Source organism: Rhinolophus hipposideros, assembly GCF_964194185.1.
Source record: "Rhinolophus hipposideros genome assembly, chromosome: 18".
NCBI classification, from domain to species: Eukaryota; Metazoa; Chordata; class Mammalia; order Chiroptera; family Rhinolophidae; genus Rhinolophus; species Rhinolophus hipposideros.
The window spans coordinates 37,434,733-37,462,582 of record NC_138064.1 but is presented as its reverse complement, the minus strand read 5'-3'; the positions used below and the strand labels follow the sequence as shown (position 1 = coordinate 37,462,582).

Genomic DNA, 27,850 nt, shown 5'->3' with positions numbered 1-27,850 from the left:
TTGAGAAGGAATGGATAATAACGGAACCAGGTGTGAATTCAGGGCCTTCTGATATCAAAACCACAGTTCTTCCTATTGCTGTATACTGCTGCATTGAATATCTAGTTTACTGGATAGTTTACCTATGTTAAAATATGTTGCTTGAATATTTTCATATGTCGTTGGATGAAGAACAGTTAGATTCCAAAGGGATGTGTGATCCAAGTGTATTGTTCAAGTATTCTTTATTAAAATAATTTTAATTGAGAGTGCTTTCATATGAGATCAGTCGAGTTAATCTATTTTAAAATGGGAAGTTTTCTTGGTTTGATAGCTTTCTATATTTAGATACATTGTTTTTTTATTTAATTTAATTTTTTCTTTTTTCTTTTATAAGATAGTACTTCCAATGTTATTTTTCACGGTTTGGGCAAGCTGCTGTCATCAATCTGCTAACATAGCAGAACAAGATGTTAATACAGTATCTCATCCTTAAGATACCCAGATTAACAATTCTCTTTTAAAAGAATTCTCTTTTAAAAGAAATTTTGAGAAAACAGGTGAGGAAAATATTTTAAGATATATTTCTTTCTGCTTTTAATTTTTACATTGAGTAAAATTTTTAAAAATGGTAATCACTATAATGAGAGAGACTTTTAGAGTTTCAGGGTGCAAATTCCAGAGAAGATGCTTGGGACTTTTTTTACTATGTTCCTTTATTTATTTATTTATTTATTTATTTATTTATTTGTTTATTTTCAGATTTGCTTTTATTTTTTCTTTCTTTCTTTCTTTCTTGTTTTTTTTTTAGTTTCAGGTGCACAAGACAAGGTAATACTTAGACGCTCCATTAATTATTTACAGAAACAGGCATCTGGTTGAATTTGGCCTGTGGACAATAGTGTGTAGAATGCTGCTAAAAAGATATATGGAAAGTATTTTTTCTCATAAAATAGATTAGAATTATTTTTAAAAATACAGGGGAAAATATACATGATGATTAGGAATTCTTAACTTGCATAAAACTTGCTGAAAGAAAGCAAGTTGCTGATTTTAAAAGATTTTTTTTGGGTTTCCAGTATAAGATATGAGAAAAGATGTAAGTTTTCCAATGAACAGATATCTGCATACTGTGTTCATTATCATCGATAGTAACTGTTTTACCTTATATTTGGGGTGGATTGTATCTTAACTCTTGGCAGCCATCACCTTGTTGATTATTGATGATGGATATTATATTAACGTGGGATACTTACCCCATATCTTTGCTAAAGACTACTAGTAATAATGATATTAAAAAATCCTTTAAATTTGGTGTGAAATATTGGAAATAATTCTATCTCAGAATTTGGATACTTATGTTTTATTTAAAAATATCACTCTTCTTAGGAATGAGTGTAACTTTTCTGAACCCCTTTTAGGTTTGAAATGTGATGATTCTAGATAAATTATGTACTTTAGTTGTCTTCAGATATAATTCCATGTAATGGGATATAACAGTATAGATAAGAAAATCTGTTTTGTATGAAATTTATTTTTTCTGAAGTATATTTGATAAATGGTTAAGATTGTATAAGGTTGTTGAAAAGAGATGGGAATACAATTTCTTTTCTACTTGATTGCTCTGTATATATGTGAACATATGTGTGTATATTACTAATACATATTATTAAATATTAAAGGTGAATTTCCACTTTTTAGTTTCTTTCCAATGAAGAGTATAGAAATTTAACAAAGTAATAATTTTATTTTTGACTTTGTTACTTTTTGCTTTTTAATTTGTAGTTACAATTAAGTTGTAAATCTATGAACTGTGGAGGGAATTGATTTTATATATATATATATATTGATTTAATTCATTTAATATATGTTATATATTGGTTTAATATATATACATTATAGTATAAAGTATAAAGAAGAATTTTTTAACATAGTTTTGGTAACCATCTCATTTTCTTGGTATATTGGCAAAAGGGAAAAGGTAGTTCATGCTTTCTTAGGTTAAAGGTTTTAGTCACAATCATTCTTATTTCTAAGCTTATTCCTAAGCTAAAAAATTGTTTGGACATTGAAGGTGGGGAAGAGAATCTTTCAAGACAGAGACATTTAAAAAATTGTACTTAATTATAAGACCCTTTTATGTAAATTTTTGAGTTTAAAAATTCTTATGTAAAAGCTATTACTTAGACTTGATTTGGTATTTTTAGACATTCATCAAATTGTCATTTCATTATTTTAAAATCAGCCCTCTTCAAGAAATAGATGACTAATGTTCGTGTCATCATTATCAGGAAATAGCTCAGCATATGGGTGATATTTTTTAGATGTATTAAAATTCTTTTTACAGCATTTGTTTTTATAGCACATCTTAACTAGTTACTATGTTGTGGAGGAAAAGATTCTCTTTATTATGGCATAGTGGAGCTAGCTTTGTAATTCTAGACAAGTGTTAAGTGGGAAGACTTGGCTATCTACAAGTAAAATATGGACTCTTAAGGAAATAATTTGCCTTCTGAAATTTTGGTTTGTGACGGCAAGAGAAGAGCAGGATATAAATAATGAAACAGCTGGGAAACATTCTTTTCCTTCAGTATCAATTTTGATATAATCGAAATTATTTAAAATGCTTTTTCACCCTTAAAATATCTTCATGTTTGGAATTAACTGAAATTGTGTGTAATGACATGCTTTGGGATGTTTGGACTTTGCCTTTGTTTTAGGCTTTAGCCAGATATTGAATTAAAAGTAAATTAGTGCTGTGAGATTGACCATCTTAAATTTTTGCCATGCAGATAATGTCTTCTATGAATATAATCTAATAGCATGATAAAAGAAGACTTGTAATTTATTGACTACTGATTGATTTGTATGTGACTCTGGACTCTACCAAAATATATGTGTCACTCTGCATGGCTTTTTCTTCCTATTACATTTTACAAAGTAATCATTTGTTAGGTAATTTTCTATTATTCCTGAAGGACAATAGTGACTAAAATCTTACCAGGCTGTTACAGGTGATTATTGAGTTCTAACCTCTCGCTCTTTTCATGGAATAAACACTTTTTAGGTTTATCTTTAATTGTAATTTTCAGTTTATTTCACCAGTGTGCATTACTATCTTAGATGCTGTGATTTTCTAAAGCAGTAGGTTACTCTTACCTTGAATATGATTGCAGAGTAAGCTTTCCTGTACTACTCTACCTAATAGAGATTAAAGAGAAACATTCAGACATTCAGAAGTTTCCTTCCATTTAGGTCAAAAGCAGAGGTAGAGACTGTTTTTGGCTTTTAAGTTATTTTATGAACACTTCCCATTTTGTACTCGTACTGAATACGAACGTTATACTTATTTATTCATATTAAAAGTTTGCTGAGTATTTGCAGCATTTTTTCGCAGTTATAAAAATTTTATTTAAAATTCTTTTTTTAGACATCTACACATTTATATTTGTTCTTAATAAAGTAACCCATAAAATGTCAATGTATGTCTCCTGAGAAACACTGACTTTCTTTGTATATGAAACATAATTTGTTACATTTCATTTCATTTTATTTTTTTACTTAGACATTTATTATTTATATCTCTCACACTGTGTGAACCCTCCTCCCCCATCCACTATCCCTCTGACATCGCACAGAGCCATTACATTTCCACAGTCTCTATTCCTAATGCTGTACTCTGCTTCTTGTAAGTATATACATGCATATATATACATATATATAAAATTACAGTTGGTATTCATTATTGTTCAGCTTCAGGTGTACAGTGCAGTGATCAGGCATCTACATCATCCCTGAGCTGGTCTCCCAAATGGGACACGTGTCCATCGGATACCCTACAAAATCTTTATAACATTATTGATTACATTCCCCAAATTAATTTTCAAAACCCTGTGGCCATCTTGTGGTTACTGACTGTTTTCTAATCCCCTCACCTGCCCCCTAATCCCCCCGCCGCCCATCTGGCAACCCTCAGTTTTTCCTCTTTGTCTCCAAAATTGTTTCTGATTAGTTCATTCACTTATTCTTTTCTTTAGATTCCACATATAAGTGAGATCATATGGTATTTTTCTTTCTCTGTCTGACTTATTTCACTTAACATAATGTTCTCTAGGTCCATCCATGTTGTTGCAAATGGTAAGATTTCTTTCTTCTTTATGGCTGCGTAATACTCCATTGTATAAATGTACCACAGTCTCTTAATCCAATCATCTACCGATGGGCAGTTGTTTCCATGTCTTGGCTATTGTATATAGTGTGCAGCATTTTTCTTGTGTATTGTCAATGAAATGGACATATGAAACAAAACTGAGTTTAAATAAGATTTTAAAAAGTCCCTTTGGTTTCTGTTTACTTTTTTGTTTTCTTAATTTACTCATGCATTCCACCCTGCGTATATCTAACTTAACTGTGTTTTAGGTACAGGAGATTAACTTCATGGGTGTTAATTTCTAGATGTTCTTTTTTTCTTTCTTTGTTTTACATAATAGCTTCTTTCATTGAGCTCCAGTTGCTGTTGGCAGATAGGTCAATGTTCAATTACATAGTACTAACTCAGCCTTTCTCAGTCAGTGCTATTTGTCTGAACCAAAGAAGACTGAAAATTATTTGAGTAATTATTTTCTTAATTCTCTTAAGGATATGTAATTACTATCATTCTAGTTGAATAGGATAAAAGTTATTTCATTGCATGCAAAGAATGCCTTAGGGTAGTGGTTCTCAAAGTGTACTCTGGGACCCAGACCCTTTTAGAGGTCCAGAAGGTTGAAATTATTTTCTTAACCATTCTAAGACATTGCATTTTTGGTTTCCATCCTTTACCAAGTATACATTGAAGTTTTTCAGAGACTACATGGTACATAATATTAGAATAGATTGACTGTAAAAGCTGATATGAGAATCTAGTTATTTTCTATTAAAAACAACAGTGATATTTGCAAAGTTGTAAAAAGATGCTACTCTTGCCAATTTTTGTGGCTGTGGAAAATATAATTTTCATAAAAATATATTATTTATGCTAACATGTAATGAGTTTATTTTGAAATAAGTAAATAAATAAGTGAAGCAGTCATCAGTTTGCACAGTTCCAATATGCATTAATTTCAGTTACCACAATTTAGTTAAATACCAGTCTCACAATAATATGGTTCCAGTTTGAATATCACCATATATTAACTGTGAGTAATTGCATAAAATAAAATTTTGCTGCTAGCTCTTTAGTTCTTGGATCACTGTATGTAAATAACAAATGCAGGACATGATCAGTGGCCAATCACATCACAGTGTGTCTAGGATTGGTCGCTATGCACCTGTTACTAGTTCATGCATAGAAACCAAAGCCTGTACTAGTGTTGCCTTTTTGCCTCCTGGTGATAAGCCCACATGTTTCACAAAAATAGATTACTGAAAGAGCAAATTTCAGGCCAGCAAAGATGAAAATGAAGTAAATTGAACATAAATGGTGTTATAAAAGAAATAGTTGATCATGGGAATGTTGACACTGTTTCTGTTCAAGAAAAAGTTGATCATGGGAATGTTGACACTGTTTCTGTTCAAGAAAATTTAGATATGCAGCCAGAGGAACTTAACTGAGGGCGAGCGTATTGATATAAATGAAGAAAGGGGTTGTGACAAAAAGGATGACGATATCCCAGATAAAGTGACACTGTCAAACCATTCATATTATAGGGCCCCTCGGAGATTTTTATAACTTTTAAAGTGGAAAGAAAATTTTCAAAACTGATTTAAACTTAGGAAGGAGTATGACAGTTTTCCAAGGTATAAAAAAATATGCTTACTCTGTATTTTAAGTTACACAATGAGAAGAAGGCAAGCACTGTTCAGACCAGTCTTGATACGTTTTTTGCAAGGAAGACATTTTAATTCTCAATGTTTATGTTTTAAGCTACAGTGTACTAAGTAAGCATGTTTTACTATTTCTTTTCATTTCCCTATACGAGCAGTGAGAGGGTTTTAACGTTTTGATGAATATTTGTAAAGGTTACAAAATAATTATAATTCTTTCCATTGGTTATTAAGATCACTCTGCATGGTTTCAGCTTGCACAGTCATTATTATGGTCCTGCCCTACTGTGCAAAGTGAAGACTGCTTTTATTTAAAAAAAATATCCGTTTAATTTCCAATGTGGTAAATATTGATAGATATAATGCATATAAACAAATCTCTTTATATTTCCCCTTGTACTTGTCTCCTGTGTTGCCTGTCCTGATTCAGTGGCATCAACAACAAGCCTAAAACCTAAGAAGCAGTTTGTGTTCCTTTATCTTCTTCAGAGTTTACATACATTTCTCATACATACATTACAACTCTCATGGTTATCTCTTCATTCCCCCAGTTGTCTTTATTTAGACACTCATCTGTCACCCTTTATAGGGTATGGCTATAATGGGTTAGCATGCTGTGACAGATCTGTTTTGTATCCTGATTTTGATGGTGGTTACACAAATGTATATATGTTAAAAATCATAAACCTTTTTTGTCTTGCCATGGTATTGGCATGTAAATATTTCTTTTCCATTCTTTCAAAATACGGCTTACAAATAAATCAACAAGTACTGAGTACAATGTTCAAGGCATTATCCTATATGGTGAGGAAGATACAAATATGAAGAAAATATGTTTTTGCTCTGAAGGAATTTATATTTTAATAAGACAGAAATAGGCAACACAAATAACAGCAGTAAGATAACTTGTAATTGTCTCTTAAGGGAGATACAAACAAAATGCTAGTTTGTACTAAGAATATATGGGAGGATAATTCTTTATTGAAGAGATGGCATTGAAACTGAGTCTTGTAAAATGCATTGATTTTTGGCGGTCAAAAATAGAGACAAAGACATTCTGATGAGAGGGGGAAATGTAGCACATTTTACAGCTTTGTAAGTTTTCCTGTTTATAGTTCATCAAAACTTTGGATCTATATTTCATGAATACTCACATCCAATTTTATTAAATGTACTCCAAAACTCTTATTAAACGCTTTTAGGTCTGACGTTCCAGTTTCTTACAAGTAGTAGTATGGCTTTTGAGTACTTTGGAGTTAATAATTTAGGTCATTTTTTGATTCTGATTTTAATGGCTGTGAGTACAGTGAGCTATTACTAAGTCTTAATGTAGTCAATAGATAGTAAATATGTAAGTGAAAAGCCTGATATTTCTGTAAAATTTTCTACTTACGGAGTGAATTTGTATAAGGGGAATTTTCAGAATACAGTCTTACAAAGTATTTTTGTAATATTTCCCAAAATTGCTTTTCTCCCATTTTTTCTTAAGTGAAAGAATCAACTCTGTTTAAAAGCGGTAATAATCTTTTTTTTATAGGTTTTCTGTGAAGACCCTGATTGATCGGTCCTGCTTTGAGACAATTGATGATTCTTCTCCTGAATTTAACAATTTTGCAGCTATTTTGGAACAGATTTTAACTCACCGGCTAAAAGGTAACTACTCCAATGTATTATTTATCATCCCGACAGCTCTTTTTTACAATCTTGAAATTTTAGAAAACATACTGTCTGGTGTGATTTAGATAGCAGCCATGCCACATTTTAGAAACATAAAACTGATTTTTGAATGCCTGATCTTTTGGCCTAGATCCCGGTAAAAGACTCTCTATTTTCAGATTTACATCCATTTCCAGGACGGATTAAAAAATACTGTGTGCGTCAATTGCCACATACAAGGAGCACAGTCACTTTCTAGAAGTAATTAAAAGCTTTAAAAGGTAGCTCATCTTCAAAGATTACCAGATGGTATTTTATTCAATTTACAAAAAAGCATCTAGACATTGCATTGTTTGCTTCATCTCCACTTCATTAAACTTTGGAATCTTTGAGAAATTTTTACCAGTAAGTAAGTAAAGAGATGCTCGACTTTGGTTGTCTTAAATCAGTAAATATGTTTACATCAGAAATATAAATCTCAAAGTTTAGAAGGGAAGATGGAAGCTATATTCTTTTAGAATTACAAAATATTTTTAATTAAAAAGATATATCTATAATACAATCTTAATAGTATAGCTTCAAATCAGTGATATGCTTTTGTAATATAACTTACGAGAATCTTAAATTTAATCGGGAGATTAATTCTGTGCTTTTTGATGCTAAAAGTGTCAAGTTTTACTATAAGCATTTCAATCAAAGTTGAGCAGTCCTATGGGCTTATAAAAAAAAGGGTTGATTTTAATTACACGAGGAAACAAAATCTGGATTCATTCAGCCCTTTGCAATTAAAAATAGGGTCCATAAAATCACTAATGCTTTTCTGTTAAAAGTTGGTTATTTTGCATTTTAAAAAGGGTTATTTTCCCCCCATTTTTGCTGTTCTGTATTTCTTAAATTTTCTGCTATTAATATGTTACCTTTTATAAGAAAATAAGTTTTTATAAAAGCAAAGTATATGAGAGTATCTTGAAATATTGTGGTTACTATATTGTGTGGTGATATTTTTAAATTTTATATATAAATTTATAAATAATGTCTGAGTAAAAAACACATGTATTACAGTAGCATTCAGTGCATCTTAATGTTCACAGGTGTTTTATCAGGAGACCTGAATTCTTTATATATCATTCGATATATATCATTTAGCATATGAGTCACTCACAAAATACAAAAACAACTATCAACAGAAAACAGAAAAGTTAGGCCATGTTGAGATATCCATCCTGAGTGATGGGGTAGACTCTTTTAACACATAAATGGAGCCCTTCTTAACACTTGTCTGCCACCTTTTGAGTCATGCCTCAACAATACACAGATCATAGACCTTTAGCATTACTTCTTAATAATGAATGTTATTTCTGAGAGGCCAAGGAACTACTACATTGAAAATAGACTCTCTGGTTGATTTCCGAATAAGAATTCCACTGGTATGATTAAAAGACAATAAAAAAGATGATATGGTGAGATGTAATTTCTTAAGCTAGGTAAGATTAATAATTCAAAACCTTCTTTTAAAAAAAATTCCCATAGATCAACCATTGTAACTGTTATTAGTATAGAGATGAATCATGAAATGTTCTATAACTTTCAAGATGAGGTATTTTAAAGATTCAAGTGTGTAGAGACTTCCATGTATTGTTTTCCATTTTTTAGTATTCTAATATGTAACAAATGGCTTTTACTTTTGGAGAAGTTACATGATTATTTTGGGAGAAGATTGTACACTGTGTTCACTTAAAATTTAGTTATATAACAACTAACTTTTCTAATATTTTTCTTCAAAGAAGTACAAATTCAAAATGTATAATTTAATGGAATTGAAAGATTTGCTTTTCTCCAGTTAACTTTTCATTTTTGAAATAAAAGGGCATTTAGTTGAACTATTAATTTTTCCTGGAAAAAGGTAAAATCCACCTAGGCACATTATAGGCTGTGCTGATATAGGTAAAGTGGAGAGCTGCAACAGTTATCTTCTTAATTCTCTCTGAAAGCCCATTATTGAGAAAAAGGAGGCTCTTAAAATTACATACATTAATCTGATTGCAGGATTCCTTCAATACGATGATGATATTACTTTTCTGGAATATAGCTGAGAACTAGGAATTAATCACAGAATACAGAATCTAAAGAGCCCTTAGTTCAGGTCATCAGTTTAGCAATTTTTGAATTTTTATTTATTTTAAAGCATAATCCTCTTGACCCAACGTTCACCTCCCCTAATAGAAGCCAGTGTAGATGCTGGATTTTAAGTGGGATGTCTTGTTGCAGCAGGGTGGGGAAATAAGGTGTTTTGCCGACTCAGTAGCAATTGCATCCACCCCCTTCCAGAACTCTACAGCACTTCAGGCAGCATCATAAATCATAGATTAAAAATCACTACTGTAATCTCTCTCCTGCTGAAGCAATCTGCTCAACAGTATTTCTAACTGGTGGATATGCAGTTGTTTTGTGGTTTTTTTTTTGTAATATTTCTGATATCTGGGAACTTAGATATCAGAAGTAAAGCAGTCCATCACATTTTTATGTTGTTCAGATTGTTAGAAAATTCTTATTTACATGAAGCCAATCTATCTGACTGCTTTGATCTATCTTCTGTCACTTTTTTCAGTTGTGAGTCTAATAAATATTAAAAGATTGCTATTATATAACCCTTTTCCTTAGTTCCCCTCTTTCTTTCTTCCAGGTAAGGTAGCACTAGTTCCTTCAATCTTCTGGAACCACCAAAATCTTAGTTGTTTTTCTGAATATCACTAGTTTGTTAATAATCCTCTTAAAATCTGGTACACAGAGCTGAATGAAGTGCTTCAGATAGGCTAACCTCTGTATTAGTCAGAATTTAAGATTACATTGACATTTGATCTCACATCACACTTTCGGTTCATATTGAAATTAAGGCCAAGTAAAATCCCAAGGCTATTTAAAAATTGAACTATTGCCTGTCTTCGGTTATCTATTGCCTGCCTTAGGTTATCTAAATGAGTTGCCTGAGCTCAAGTTTGATAGGAATAAATGCAGAATTATTTTCTTTATCATACACTCTTTAAAGATGGAGGAGGTGACTGTAAAAATGAAATTTAGGACGCTATATACTTCCAGGAAGATGAAGTGGACATACTTCACCCTATTTCTCCTACTAAGTATAACCAAGCCTTCTGGACATTATATATAAAGCAAACATAAGAAGACTCGGAAAGGTAGAAAGAAGAAAATAGATTGTGTAGGGACTTGAGGACCTTAGGAATCACATGGTAGTGGATTCCTTGATTTTTTTTGGTTGCCTCATTTATCTAAAACTGGGTTCTAAATTAGCTAGCAGACTGCAAGCACGCACACAAAAAGTCCCAATAAGGACCTCCTTTATAGTTAAAGGACCAGGAATAAAACAGCCTAACCCGGATGGAAAACTTTAGACAGTATTTCCTGTGCTTTAGCCAAATACCACAGAAAAACTGTGGCACTACCCTACCCAGGCCAGAAAAGGCTAACTGGGGAAATCATCCTTTATGTGGTTGTAACAAAGTATCCCAACACATCATCAGAGTGGTATCAGAGAAGCCCAAGCAGAGAGCTGGGATTTCTTCCCTCCTGGTTGGTTGTGAGACTTCTTTCCCACCTACCCACACTCTGTCAGTGGCGGGGGCTTGGACTTCCATCCCCGCCCTGCAGCAATGAGGTCCCACTTCCCTGCTACACTGAGGTTGTGTCAGAAAAGGCCTATTGGAGAGTTAGATCTTTCATCACCACCTTGCAGTAACAACGCTACCTTCAGTGCATTGTCAGTGGAGACCATGCAGGAAGCCTGCACTCCCACCTATACCCAGCACTAAGGAGTACTTTCCCCTCAAATGCCATTGGAGGAAACTTGTACTTCTTCCTCTACTAGACAGGAATGAGATGGTACCTCCCACCTTCTACCTTCCCCTGACAGAGAAGTGTCGTAGCAAGCCAGTTAAAACAGAAGGTTTAAATAAGATCCAGAGGCTCATAACTTAATATGAACATGTCCAGGTTTAATTCGAAGATCACTTGTCATACCAAGAACCAGCAAGATCTCAAAATGCGTGACAAAAGAAATTCAACAAATGTTAACACTGAGATGACAGAGACCTTAGACTTATAGACAAAGATCATAAATCAGTCATGGTAAAAATGCTTCAGTGAGCAATTACAAACATGCTTGAAACAAATGAAAAGGTACAAAACCAAAGAAATATAAAGAAGAAGTAAGTGGAAATTTTGATACTGAAAAATACAAAACCAAAATGAAAGGCTCAGTGGATGGGATCAACAGGAAACAGAAGCAAGAGAGGAAAGAATCTATGAACTGGAAAACAGAACAATAGAAATTTCCTAATCTAAATAACAGACTAAAAATAATCTACATTTAGAAAATAGACTAAGAAATAAAAAATACCAACAAGCCTCAGGGACCTGTGCGACTGTAACAGAAAATCTATCACTCTGTCATCAGAGACCTCAAAGCAGAGGAGAAAAAGGAAGGGACTGCAAATGTACTAAAAATAAATGGCTGAAATTTTCCCCAATTTGGCAAGAGACATAAACGTAAAAATTCAAGAAGCTGAGCGATTAGCAGATTAAAAAAAAAATCCATGCGAAGACACATCATAATTAAACCTTTGAGAAATAAAGAAAAAATGTTGGAAGTAGCTAGAGGAAATGATACCTTGTCTATAAGGGAATATCAACTTGAATAATAGCAGATTTCTCATCAGAAACCATGGAAGCACTTTTTTAGGAGCAGAAAGGAAAATGTCAACACAGAATTCTATATCCAGCAGAATTATCCTTTAGTAGTGGAAGGAAAATCTAGACATTCTCAGACGTAGGAAAACTAAGGGAAATTGTTGCCAGCAGACTTCCCCTAAAATAATGGCTAAAGAACCTTTTGTAAGCATAAGGGAGATGATAAAAGAATTTGGGGGAAGAAAGAACATGGTAAACAAAAATATGGGTAAATACAATAGGCTTTCCATTTAATTTTTTAATTTTCTGTTTGTTCTCTGTTTTCTTTTTACTATCTTCCTGTGGGCTATTTGAACATTTTTTAAAATTCCATTTTTATTTACCTTGTGTTTTTGAGTATACCTCATTGTGTAGAAATTTTAATGGTGGTTTTAGGTATTTATATATTTATAGTATGTGTTGTATGTTATATATAAAATATGTATTATCTGTATTATATATATATATTAGGTTGGTGCAAAAGTAATTGCAGTTTTTGCAATTATTTTTAACCTTTTAAACCACAATTACTTTTGCACCAACCTTATATGTATATATACATACACACACACATCATATACATATACATATATATATATACTAGCAGTGCCAAAAAATGTATACAAGTGGACACTTTGGTCAACGTTGCTCAAGCAGTAGTTTGCTGTAATCAGAAGTGTCTGGATGCTGATGGTAACCACTTTGAGTACCTCTTGTAATTGCAGAAGTCAAACATAACTTGTATTCATCTTTTGTTATGGGTATATATTATTTCAATTTTAATACAGTTTTTCTTTCTTAAAATGTGTATACATATTTTTTGGCACCTTTGACATATATATATATATATACATACATATATATGTATGTATATATATATAACTTATTTATATGTAATACATATACCATATATATAACATATGTATCTATAACTTATCACAGTCTACTAGTGTCATCTTTTTCCAGTCTGAAATTTAAAAACCTTATATTTTTTCATGTCCCTTTACTTTGCCCCATTTATAATTGTTTTAACTAATTTTCCTACATACATTTAGAACCACAGTGGAGAGTGTTGTAATTTTTTTTCCACCATCAAACATAATTTAGAAAACTCTATTGTTTTAGGTTGCTAATTTGTCCAGTACATAGTCTGGGATGTATGAGGCAAGGAAACTTGGGTTTTTAGTTTTATTTAGCGGGAGGAAAGTGCATCTACTTTATCTTGTTTGGAAACAACTCTCCTTTAATTGTTTAATGTGAAGAATTACAGTAATAGTTTTTCTAATTTTAAATCATCTGTATATTCTTTGAATAAATCAACTTGACCCTTATGTATTGTTTTAATATACTTTGCCAGATTTAGGATTTTGCTTGCTAATAGTTTCGGAGTTTTGGTTCTGTATTTATAAGTATAATTTGTCTGTGATTTTTTGGTTTGTATTTCTTTTGGTTTTTCTTATCAATATCATATTAGCCTCATTAATTGAATTCAGTTTAATAGTTTTTTGAAGAATTTTGCATAAGCTTGGAATTGATTATTAGGTAGAATTTTTCAGTAAAAATCCTGGATCAAATCATGTGTGTGTACATGTGTGCATGCTCAAGCACCGGCATCTTAACTACTAATTTACTTTCTTTAAAGCTTGTAGATCTGTTTGGGTTGTTGATTTCTTCTATATCATTTTAATTATTTAATCTCTAGTTACAACTTTTCCTTTTAATATTACATGGTTAAAATAGATAAATTCAACTGAATGGTTTAAAAAAGTTAAAGCTCCCCGACGATTTATAAAGACTAAAACTTAAGGCACGTAGTCATATCTTTATAACATTATTAAAAGCTAAGATGGCATTTTTTTAAAAACCTGCTCTCTACCCTCCTCATTTCCCAGCCATCCTCCTCCTCTGAAGCATATTTAATTCAGGCTGCTGCTGAGAAGTGAAACAAAAATTCCATCAGTGAATACCTGGTATTCCACACAGATACCAGCTAGTTGGTCTCCTTTTGCATCCCTAATATTGATTATTAGTTCTTTTTCACTTTTCTCCTAAGCAGTATTGCCAGAGATTTGTTAATTTTATTAGTCTTTCGAATAACTAACTTAGGGCTTTGTTGATGATTTATGTATGCTAATGGCATTATTATTATCTCCATTATATCCTCTTTGAGTTTATTCTGTTTATGTTGGACTCTTAGCAGATTAATTTTCAGCCTTCTTTCCAAGTACTGCTTGGGCTACATTTACAAGTTTGGATATGTAATATTTTCATTTTCAAGTAATTTCTAGTTTTCTTTATAATTTTTCTTTGGCTTTTATGTTATTTGGAAGTTTATTATTAATGTTTCTGAAAATTGGAGCTTTGGGGCCGGCCCGGTGGCTCAGGGGGTTAGAGCTCCGTGCTCCTAACTCCGAAGGCTGCCGGTTCGATTCCCACATGGGCCAGTGGGCTCTCAACCACAAGGTTGCCAGGCCAATTCCTTGAGCCCGGCAAGGGATGGTGGGCAGCGCCCCCTGCAACTAAGATTGAACACAGCACCTTGAGCTGAGCTGCCTCCTGGATGGCTCAGTTGGTTGGAGCGCGTCCTCTCAACCACAAGGTTGCAGGTTTCGACTCCCGCAAGGGATGGTGGGCTGCGCCCCGTGCAACTAGAAACCGCAACTGGACCTGGAGCTGAGCTGCACCCTCCACAACTAAGACTGAAAGGACAACAATTTGAAGCTGAATGGCACCCTCCAGAACTAAAATTGAAAGGACAACAACTTGACTTGGAGAAAAGTCCTGGAAGTACACACTGTTCCCCAATAAAATCTTAAAAAAAAAAAAAAGGAGCTTTTACCTTTTCATTTTTAATTCTGTGCTAATTGAATTATGGTCAGAGAATTTGATCTGTATGGCAGATATTTGAAATTTGTAAGATTTGACTAATGGTCTATGGTTACTTTTAATAAATATTCCATCTTGAGGAGAATATGTATTCTCTAATTGTCGATTAGGTTTTTCAATATTATTCACATTTTTTTTTACTTTGATTAATAAATTAGAAGTTTAAAATTTTTAATATTCTGATGGATTTATCAACCTATTCTTATAGATATGTCTATATTTGCTTTCTGTATTTTGGTGCAGTCAATTTTAGGGTTTTTAAAAATAGATTCCCTTGTTTTCTATTTTTCATTTTTGGCGTCTTAAATATTTCTGTCATTTTTTTCATGTCCTTACTATTTTTAAAATGATATGTGTTTTATTTTATCTAGCATTTCTGATTTTCTGTTGCTTTGTGTTGGGTAGCAGGAAAATTTTCCTAAAATTCCGTTTTTCACTTCACAGACAAATGATTGCTGTCTCTAAAGAAAGTTCCAAAGCTTTCTCCTTTTCTTCTTTGAAAGTTATCCTTGCCCTTTTTTGTTAATTTGAGTGAACAGTTACACTTATTGGGCAAAGTATGTAATGTTGACGTAAAACAAGTGTGGCCCTGTTTTAAGTATCCATTACTTCTTTTTAGGTAGTCTCTATTGTCTTGTAATTAAAAATTATTTCTCATTATAAATTAAAAATCATTTCTCATTAAAAAATACACATATGTATATTTATATATTATATGTTATATCACACATACTATAGTAACGTGTACTTGCTATATATATTAATATTTATGTAATACAGTACATAATGTATTATATATATATAAGTTTAGACACTTCTTTTTCCTATGTCACTCTCTTTACATAAATCCGCCCATTTCCATGCTCTAGCTTTTTAATTACTTTTTTATTCCTATAGACTGAAGGTTCATTTCTTTTTGATCATGAAATCTACTTCTGGTTATTACCCTTTGAAGCTATTATTTGAGTAGCCATTTCATTTTTCAGTTCAGCTGCATTCTTCTGTTTCCTTTTTATTTCCTTTGATCCATCTAGTTTTCAATAAGCTTCTCCTACAGGTGGTTTTTCTCCGTCTTCTGCTATGCATGACTGCATTCTGAAATGTTCATTTGATTTTCCTTATCTCTGTCAAATTTCTTCACAAAACTTCCCTTATTTTTCTACTGTATCCTTTTCCAGACAGAATGGGTTTTATTTATCTAGTATGCTGTTCATTTGACCACAGTATAGTCTTTCAGAAGTTACAATTGTAAAAGCTGACGGAACTTATGGAGCTAGCCAAGGTGGAGTAAATCCACTAGTATACTAAGTGTCTTAGTCTGTTTGGCTGCTATAACAAAATTCCACAGAGTAGGTGGCTTAAACAACAGATATTTCTTACAGTTCTGAAAGCTGGGACTCCAAGACTAAGGTGCTATCTAATTCAGATTCTGGTGAAAATTCTTTTCCTGGCTTGTAGATAGTTGCCTTCTTGTTGTGTCCTCACATGACAAAGAAAAAGAGAGCATTCTCTGGTGTCCCTTCTTATAAGGACACTAATCCTATCAGATCAGAACCTCACTCTTATGACCTCATTTAACCTTAATTGCCTCATTATAAGACTTATTTCCAAATACAGTCACATTGGGTGTTAGGGCTTCAGTGAAATTCGGGTGGACACAATTTAGTCCATAGCACTCTCCCACTGATTGCAGCTAAAAACTCTGGACAGAATACAAAAAGCAACTACTTGTATACTTTGAAAAGTAACAGTAACAGCCATTTTGGGGGGACAGATCAAAATTTGAAAAAGAACCTTTATAAGAGTGAGTGTCCTATGTATTCTTTTCCCTATAATATTCTCCACTTTAACCCAAGGGGGCTTTGGTCCTTGTATTGTGAATATAGACAGCAAAAACTCCAACACTAACCTCTTTCTGGCCAGAAGATCAGGAAAAGGAGCTTCTGTGAGCCAGAGAGTGTTGGGGCTTCCCATTTTCCCCCTCTTTTCTTGCTGCTTCCTCCCAAGAAAGGTTCGAATTGCCCAGTACTATGCAATACTGTGGGAGGTTAAAACTCTTAAGAGAAAATCTTTTGTCAGGTTAGAGGAACTAGAGAAAGAAGGGACCTGGGAGCTGGAGAGTGTATCAGGGAAGGGAGAGCTGGAAAATGGAATAGTGCCCTAATTCTGTATGCTAATGACCATCATACATGCTGTACTCACATCCAAGATTTTGAGAACCACATCAGGATACAAACCACTGCCAAGTCCCAGAGTGACATGTATATGGGTAAGCCCCAAAGAAGCATAGAAATGGCTATGCTGAAATTCATCGGAACCTTTGCCCAAATAAGGCAAGAAAGAACTTGGCTATCTGAATTTAACTGGATCAATTGCCTACCAAAACAAAAATCAACATGCTCCAGAAGACTTTAACAGAATTTAGAATCTAAACACCATATTAAAATCATCTACTATAAAAAACAAACCACTTCATTGTACACCAGAGGCTGGACATTAATGAATGCCAGCTATAATTTTATGTGTATAATGTGATGGCTCGGTTTGAGGTCGGGGTGGTGGTGGGTGGGGGGAGGGGTATTCACGGTGTGAGGGATGTAAAAATAAAATAAAATAAAATAAAACTATTAAAAAAAAAGAGAAGGACCATGGAAAATAAATATTTATATGTTTTTTAAAAATGAAAAAAAAACAGTATATATTGAGCAGTAGCTAAGATTTCTACATATCTATTCCATAGAGCAAAATAAGGAAATGCATACTCATGTAAATATCATATATATATGGATGGTGGAATGATGCACAATTTCATTTTTCTTAATGTTTTGTAACTTGCAAATATATAAATGATATACATTGAGTATATAAAATTTCTTCTATCAGAAAAACAGAAGTAAACAAATGCTATGAGAAGAAACAGGTCATCATAACCGTACATTTTTATTGGTGTTTGCATAAATAACAATAAAAGTTATCAGTTAAAAAAAAACAAAAACCACTTCATATACAAATAACCAGGAAAATATGATCAATTCTCAAAGGAAAAGACAATCATAGGTGTCAATCCTGAGATGAATTATCAAGCAAAGACGTTAAAGCAGCCACTATAACCATGCCTCTTGATGTAAGGTAAACATTCTTGAAATGAATAGAAAAATAGAAGTACTGAATCGGGAAATAAAACCTAAGAAAGGACCACATAGAAATTTTACAACTAAAAGTGCAATATCTGAAACAAAACATTCACTAGGTGGGGCTCTATAGAAGAATGGGAATAAAAAGGTGTGTATAAATAAAAAAAATATATCAATAGAAATTATTCAACCTAAAGAACAGAAATTGACCTGTTGGACAATAGCAAAAGAAATAAAATTAGTGTCATTGGAATCTCAGAGGAGAAGGGGAAGAGATTGGTACAGAAAATACATTTGAAGAAACAATAGCTATAAGTTCCTGGATCTGAGAAAGATAAACTTACAGATTCAAAAAGCTCAGCAAACCTCTGAAGAGATACATTCAAAGTTAGGTACTCCAAGATACATCATAATCAAACTTCTGAAAATAAAAGATAAAGAAAAAATCTTGAAAGCAGCTGGAAAAATAGAATATTACATATAGGAAACAACAGTTCAGATGACTGCAGGTCTTTCATCAGGAACCATGGAAGACGGAAGACAGAGGAACATCTTTCAAGTTCTGAAAGAAAAGAATAGCCAATTCAGAAGTCTATATCCTGTCTATACCCCAGGAATTAAGGCAAAATAAAGAAATTCTCAGCTGTAGGAAAACTAAGAATTATTATTAGTAGACCTAGTCTAAAAGAAATGCTAATGAAAGGTCTTCAAACTAGAAGGAGATGATACCAGTGGGAAACATGGAGCTTCGTGAGTGAAAAAAAGAGTAACTGAAATGGAAAATATCTGAGTAAATGTAGCAGATTTTTTTTCCTTGAGATCTTTAAAATATGACTGTTGAAAGCAAAAATTACAACATTGCTTGGGAGGTTACAGTATTTGCATCTATAATATAAATGACATTTAAAACAAAGAGGGTCAAGTAAAGGGACCTATCTGGTGATATATTTTACTTGAAATGGTAAAATTATTAACTGTAAGTAGACTGAAGGTTAGGTTTTATATTGTAATCCCTAAAGCAGTGACTAAAAATACTAAGAGATTTAGCAAAAAAGTCAATAAATAAATTAAAATGGAATGCTATAAATTATTCAAAAGAAAGCAGGAAAATATAGGATACACAGAAAATAGTAAAATGGTAGACCTAAGTCCATCCATATTGGTAGTTACATTAAATATAAATGGTCTAGACACACTAATGAAAAGAAATTGATTGGGTTAGGAAAAAAAGACTTGGTATATAAAGAAATCCACTATATAGTGAGATGAATAGGTTAAAAAGGTTAGAAAGAGATATTCCATGCAGAAACTAATTGAAAGAAAGTTGGAGTGACCATATAAATATCAGACAAAGTTGACTTCAGAATAGGGAAAATTGTGAGGATGGGATTGAAGGTGAACATTTACATAATAAAAAGAGTCAGTTTACCAGGAAGACGTAACAAATCCTAATGTATGCAGTTAACAACAGAGCCTCAAAAAGCAAAAGCTGATAGAACTGACTGGAGAAGTAGAAAATAGAAAAATCCACAAGTATACTTGGCAACTTCCATACTCCTTTTATAATAATAGACAGAAAATCAGTAAGGGTATGGAAGATTTGAACAACATATTATCAACCAACTGACTTAATTGACATTTATAAACCACCTGACAATAGCAAAATTTATATTTTTTTCAAGGGCAAATGGAACATTTAAAAAGATCTTATTCTGAGCCATACCACAAACCTTAACAAATTTAAAAGAATTGAAACCATACAAAGTATATTCTCTGACCATAACAGAATTAAACTAGAAATTAAGAACAGAAAGAGCTGAAGAATCACCATATATTTGGAAATTTTAAAAAAGACTTGTAAATAACTCATGGGTCAGAATAATTCAAGGGAAATTAGAAAGTATTGTGAACTGAATGAAAAATGGAAATACCTAATATCAAAATTTATGAAATGAAGTTAAAGAAGTGCTTATTAAAGGAGATATTAAAAGCATTAAAAACTTAGAAAAGAAGAAAGGTCTAAAGTCAAGATTCCACCTTAAAGTATTAACAAAAGAAGAGAAAATTAAATCCAAAGAAGCAGAAAGAGGATATAATAAAGGTAAAAGCAGAAAACAGTGAAAGTTAAAAACAAAAACAACAGATAAAACTAATGACATGAAAAGCTTGTTGTTTGAAAATATTAATAAAATTTATAAACTTCTGGTTAGAATAACCAAGAAAACAGAAGACACAAATTATCATTATCAGGAATAAAAGAGAAATATTACTACAGACTCTACATCCAGAAGATTAGTGAATACTATAAACAGTTCTGACCAGAAATTTGACAAGTTGGATGAAACGGACCAATTTCTTGAAAGACAAACCAGTTCATAAGACTTATGAACTGGATAACCTGACTAGTCCTAAATCTACTTAAAAGATTGAATTATTAGTTGAAAACCTTCCAACAGGGAAAACTCTAGGCCTACTGGTTTCACTGTTGATTGTAACCAACTCAATCTTTTCCAGAAAATGAGAGGAGAAAATACTTCCCAACTCATTTTATAAGGTCAGTATTAGACTGATGCAAAACTAGACAAACTATTACAAGAAAAGGAAACCACATACCAATATCCCTCATGGACATAGATACTGGAATCCTTAATAAGTATTAGTAAGTCAGTCCCTGTAATGGAAAGCTGTTTCAGATTTAAAAATGAATTCATGTATTTCACTTTATTAACAGACTAAAAAATAAAAAATACAGAATCATCTCCATAGATGCATAAAAGATCATTTGAAGAGATTCAACATCCATTTGTTATAAAACCTCTCTGCCAACTAGGTATTAGGAAATGGCTTCCTTAAATGGCATTGTCTTAGTCTGGGCTGCTGTAACAGAATACCAGAGACAATAAACAATAAAAGTTTATTTCACAGTTCTGAAGACTGGGAAATCCAAAATTAAGGCACTGGCAGATTTGATGTCTAGTGAGGGCCTGCTTCTTGTTTCATAGATTGCCATCTTTTTGCTGTCCTCACATGGCAGACTGAGTTGAGGGAGCTTTCCTTTCTAGGATCTCTTTTATAAGGGTTCTACTATTCGTGAGTGCTCATGACCTAATCACCTCCCAAAGGCCCTACCTCCACATATTGTCACATTGGGGATGGGGTTTCATCATCCCTGTACATTCAGTCTGTAGCAGGCATCTTTCGACCCTTAGTACTATTGAGATTTTCGATGGGATAATTCTTCTAAAATTCAACACTGTTAAGATGTCAGTTCTCTCCATATTGATCTAAAGATTCAATGCAATTTCAATCAAAGTCTTAGCAGGCTTTTTGTATATATCAGACTATGTATAGCTAGACAAAGTAGGCAAAACAATTTCACAAAGGAAGAACAAAGTTGCACACTCAAACTATCTGATTTCTAGACTTACTTTCAAGATAGTGATTAAAATAGTATGTTATTTGTGAGAACATATACATACATATATATCAATGGAATGGAAGAGTCCAGAAATAGATATGCACAAATATGCTTGATTAGTATTTGACAAAGAAAGGCAATTCACTGGTGAAATGATAATCTTTTTCCATAAATACTACTGGAACAATGGAATACCTTTGAACTTTGACCCATACTTCACAACATATACAAAAACTAATTCAAAGTGGATTGTAGATTCAATGCAAGAGTATAAAAACCTTAAACAAAAAATATAGAACATCTTTGTTACATTCAGTTAGCAAATAGATTTTAAATACAATAGAAGCACAGTCCATAAAAGCAAAAAATAATAGAGTAGACATCAAAATTAGGAACTGTGGTCCTTCAAAGGACACTATTAAGAGAATAAGGCAAGTTATAGGCTGGGAGAAAAATAGTTGCAAATTCCATATTTGACAAAAGGCTTGTATCTAGAATATGTAAAGAACTGTCAAAATATAATAGTCTGAAAACAACCAACCCAATTTAAATATGGGCAAAAAATTTGAACAGACATTTCCCCAAAGAAAATACACAAGTGGCAAGTAAATATATAAAATGCTGCTCAACATCATTAGTTATTCAGGAAATGCAATTAAAACCACAATCAGGGGCCTTTACATACCTATACCAAGTTCTGGTGGGGATATGGGGAAATTTAAATTCTCCTAAGTTACTTACATTGCTGGTGGGAATGAACGCAAAATGGTTTCCCAGCAGTTTCACTCCATTACTCGAGAAGTGAAAACTTATGTTTACACAAAGACCTGTTTTATAACAGATTTATTCATAATCATTAAAAACTGGAAATGACCCATGTTCTTCATGTGATGAATGGGTAAACCAACGGTCATATATCCGTACAGTGGAGAAACTTAGTAGTAAAAAGGAAAAACCCTGTTTCTGCACACAACAACATGGATGAATCTCAAACGCGTTATGCTAAGTGAAAGACAAGACTAAAGGTTATATACTTTATGATTCCATTTATATGACATTCTAGAAAAGGAAGGCCAAATTATAATGTCAGAGTAGGATCAATGATTATCAGAGGTTAGAGGTTGGGGGGTCTATTATATAGTGTCCACATGAGTTTTTTGAGTGATGGAACTGTTAATGTCTCATATGGTCATGGTTACATGACTTCTTGCATTTTTCAAAAATCATATATCTGTATACCGACAGTAAATTTACTGTAAATTAAAAAATATATTCATAACTCCCCCAAATTCTATTGCTTCCCATTAAAACATTTTAAAATGGGGAGGGATTTCACTTTTTCTTTGTAATACTTAAAATTTCCACTTCTTCATCCCCAATTATTTTAAGAAATTAGGTAGTTTCTTATAGGGCCCAGCAGAAAGGAACCCCAAGGAATATTCTTTTACCATTACCTTTTCCACATTTTTCTTGGCTAAACGTAACTCTTATTTTTCTTTGCTTCGGAAATGAGTAATAACATGCATTCCCTGTTATTTTTCAGGAGCAAATGACTTAAATTTGACACTTCACATATGCTTTCCACTTTTTTCTTTTTTTACTTTCCCTTTTCCCCTAATGTTTTCCACGCATACATACACTGTTTATTCCATTTATTCGTTATTTAGCAATACTAGTCTAGGCCCCAGGCTAGCGTCTTATGATACAAAGATCGTTAAGGCATGCTTTCACATGAAACTCAGTCTTGGAGGGCAGAAGGGGAATACATTAACCAATAATGGTGTGTAGCACTGTCATTGAATCATAACAGAAGTATTAATGAGTGTGATGTAGCATGAAAGTGAATAATCCATTCTGCTTGGATGAGTCAGGGACAGCTTCACACAGAAAAGAGGCATAAAAATGCCTCAAATAAAAATTAAAATTTAATTTTTTAAAATGTCATCTGTGACTTTAATTATGGACTAGTAGACTACACAGTTTAAGAAAAATATGAAGTTTAGCAGTTAAATGATCAGAAACAATCTTGTAATCTTCAGCTAGGTGGTATAGAGATGGGATATAGTAGTGAATTTTGTAAAGGTTACATGGAAAATAACTGATTAAAATGAAAAAGCTTCTGAGTAGCATAGAAGACTATAGACTGTTAATTAGTAATATACCACTTACGGGAAGAAAATGCAGTATGAGACAATATGTCAAATGCCTTGTGAATTAATCTGCTAATTATACTTATTAATGTTGGGCTTGCTCACTCACATTCAATTTAGATTTTGCCTTGATTCTGAACATTGTTTTCCAATTTTACTGTTTACAGTAAATCCTTTTTTTTTTGTTTTTAAATTCCTGTACTTTAGCATCATCTTTTTTTCTTTTTTTGGGTTTTTCTTGACTGCCAGGAATATTCCTGCCATAGTGCAACAATACATTGGCTGTTCCCTCTATACAGAAAATACTACTAGATATCTGAATGATTAACTCCTCTATCTGTTTCAAAACTGCTCGTGAGGATTATACCCTTCCACAATAAATCACCTCCCTCCTTTCACCTCAAGCACTTCTGACCTCTTTTCCCTACCCTACTACTTTTTTAAGTCTCCTAACATTATGTGATTTACTAATTATGATTATTGTTCAGTGTCTTTCTTTGCCTCCACTAAAATGTAAGCTTAATCAGGGCAAAGATCTTTGTGTTGTCCACTGATGTATCTCAAATTTCTAGAGCAATACCAGGGCTATGGTAGGCACTCAGTGAATATTTATTGGAAAATACATTTCTTAATGCAACAATAATAATCTCTGGGATTTTTTTCTGATAACATCTGGATTCAGATTCTTAAAATGAGTTAGAATGCCTGTGACTTGACATTTTAGAATTTCTCCAATCCAACTGGACTGTTATGATACCTAAGCATTTCTCAGGAACACTGGCTTGAACCTCAAAGCTCTTCCTGACTTAGATGATAAACAGTTACCTCCCCATGGGGCCACCTTTTGAAGTGCAGTATAAACACTGTTACAAACAATGGTAAAGATAAACCTGTCCATTTGGCTTTTGAATTTTCTTTGTTCATTTTTGAAGGTTTTCCAACTTTTGATTCTTGGTTTGCACACAAAATGAGACTTGAATTGTTTCTGTGGTAACATATGAACTCAACTTACCCAATAAAAACCCATATACTCAGGCCAAAACATGATAGAATAGATAAGAAAGTGGTTCTGAAGGTTACCAGAGTTTGGCTTTTAGACAATGGACAAAGCCACTCTGAGAAACACCCTTTTAAGTTATGTACTTGGAAATTTAGGAAAGCCTCAGTGGATTTTATACCTCAGAAAATCATAATATTCAAGGAATTCTTGAAACATCAGGGTTATATGTGGCATGGTAAATTTAGTTCAGTTAAATTGCTTTAGTCTCTAAACCAGGTAGGGTGAAAAAGGTTAGTAATTGGAAAAATGTAAGTATCACTTAAATTTCCATACTCTTTGTGTATCTTTGTCAATTGAAGTCATATTACTATAGTTTTTTTACTCTTTAGCTTATAGCCCTCATCATTTCTTATTTTTCTGGTGTCTTTTGAAAAGCCTCTTTTATCATTTTAAGGTATTTATCCCCTAACAGCCATATAGACTACTTGACTTTGCTTACATTCCTATTAATGTTCTACTATATTTTTAAAAAGTAAAAGGAAGGAGAAACGGGAAGAAAAGAAAAAAGCTCTATCACAATTCCTCTTTAACCTCTCAAATTTAACTTCTTTTTGTATATATACTTTTGTCTTTTTGGACTACCAGTTATTTTTTGCCAAAATGACAAGAGATTCAAGTTATAAAGTTATAGGAAGTATTAATAGAAACTTTCAGAAATCCCAGATGTAATTTTAGCTGGCAAATATGTATACCTGTCACATATTTTACGTATATATATATCAATATGTATATGTATATTTATATTTTCTTTGTTATGATCTGTATTTTGCCCTTAGTATATTGGCTGTACTATATTTTCCATTTTATTTTGTTTTTTTATCTTAAAACTTGAAATTACATAACATAAATTCACTACTTTAACCATTTTAAAGTATACACAATTCATTGGTTTTTAATATATTTAAAATGTCAGTGTTTAATGTATTCAACTGTCAGTATTGTCTAATTCCAGAACATTTTCGTCACCTTAAAATGAGACTCAATACCCATTAAGCATGGGTATCGCTTTCTTTTTTCTCCTCCCCCATTTCCTGGAAACCACTAATCTGCTTCTGGTCCTTATGAATGTATTTATTCTGGACATTTCATGTAAATTAAATAATAAAATATGTGGCCTTTTTTGTTTGGCTTCTTTCACTTAGCATAATGTTTCAAAGTTTATCCATGTTGTAGCATATATCAGTACTTCATTCCTCTCTATGGCTGAATAATATTCCATCATATGGGTACATCGCATTTTGTGTATCCATTTATCATTTAATAGACATTTCGTTTATTTCATTGTATTTTACATAAGTACATTTGATTGTGTGTAATCAAAAATCACATATTTTTATTAAAACTTCTACAAACTGCAATTTGTAAATTTTGATAATTCTATATATTGATTATTTCAGGAATTAATTTTTTTCATAACTTGTCCTCCTTCCCTATCTAGAACTGTATAGTGAGAAATGCAAACAAGAATATCAACAATAATGGCAACATTTACTGTAGACAGTGAGCAGTGGATTAGACCCTCTGTAGTACTGATTTAATGGACATTTTAGATTGTTCCTATTTTTTTTATCTTATAAACAATGTTGCTGTGAATATCCACATACAGGTCTTTGCTTGAACATATGTTCTCTATTCTCTTTAGTATATTTCCATTTCATTCTTAATAAGCACACAATATTCCATTATGTAAATGAACAGTAATTTCCTATTTGTTTTTTCCACATTTTCTTTTTCATAAACACTTTGTTATATATCACTGAACATTTGTCTTCTAATTTTTTTAAAATTATAGTTTCCTAATTTCTTTAAAATTATTTCCTAGTAGTAATAATAGCTAATGAATTCTTAGAATTATAAATACTGAAATTAAGTGTTATGTACATTCTGATATATGTACTTTTATTTTGTTTGATACATGTTGCTATATCATGTACCAGAAAGGTTGTACTAACAATAATATATGTGATTGTTATTTTTCTCATATCCTCATCGTACTATTACTAATAGTTTTAATTTTTTATTTGATGGAGGGAAAATATATTATTTGGCTTTTTATTAATATGAAATAGATAAAATATATATATTTTTTAGAATATCCTATTAAGAGTTTATTATAAATTTGTTTCACAGGTCACAAGGAAATAAAAGAACTATGTATAGCCTTTTGTATCAGGCAGGGAGCTGAGGAGGGCCAAGATGAGTCTAGGGCCTTGGTGGGCGCATTCCCAGGGGAGGGGGCCCTGTAAGGGAAACCAGACAATCCGGTGAGACTCCACGATCAACGGCATTACAAACAAACAGGTCTGCAGTAATGTGGCCCTTAGGAACCGGGCCCACGCCTCTGTGGAGCTTCTTCCGTAACTCTGTGGCCAAGGGTCAAAGAAGGCCTCGCATCCCTGGGGGAGGGGGCTACATCCATGGAGGGGGCATGCCCATTGGAGTTTCTCGTCCAGGGGGGATCCCCTAGATAAAATACTTTGCTTTAATTTGTATTTATCTGAAAATGAGATTGAATATATTTTCATAGTTATTAATCTTTTTTTCCTAATTTCCTGGTTATGACCTTTGCCTGTTTCTTTTATGGAGTTTTCTTAATTACACTAGAATAGAAAAAAAGTGTTTACATGGAACTAGTTTTTATATAGCCCATTTTGATCAATAATGACCTTTTTTCTCCCTTGTTATTAGTCTTCTTACATGGTTAGTATTAGTAGTTTGTTATTTCATTTTATGCTTATCATTTTTTATTTGAGTTTATTATTTGTTTTGAAACATCTGAAATATTTTTCATCTTAGTTTTGTAATGTTTTATATAATTCTGAATGTCTAAATTTCTAAAATACACAGTTCCCAAATACTTGGTTAATGCTTCTGTTTGGAGCCATATGATTGTCGTAGTACTCTTAATTACTGTATTTGTTGAAGGCATTTCTGGGTGAAAAGCAAGAAAAATATCTCAAGTAGTTATACTTAAGGGATGTAGACCAAATTGTCTTTATATTTTACAACCAAACCAGTA

At 32.5% G+C, this 27,850-nt stretch overlaps 1 protein-coding gene across 6 annotated transcripts in view; it reads left to right on the top strand.

Annotated features, from left to right (window-relative positions):
* Positions 1–27,850, top strand: part of RUNDC3B (RUN domain containing 3B) — a 132,405-nt gene that overhangs the window by 16,966 nt on the left and 87,589 nt on the right. For all 6 annotated transcript variants that reach the window (XM_081079455.1, XM_081079453.1, XM_081079454.1 and 3 more), the window contains exon 2: positions 7,322–7,437. In XM_081079455.1, the coding sequence (XP_080935581.1) occupies positions 7,322–7,437 (116 nt within the window). The remainder of the gene's footprint in view (positions 1–7,321; positions 7,438–27,850) is intronic.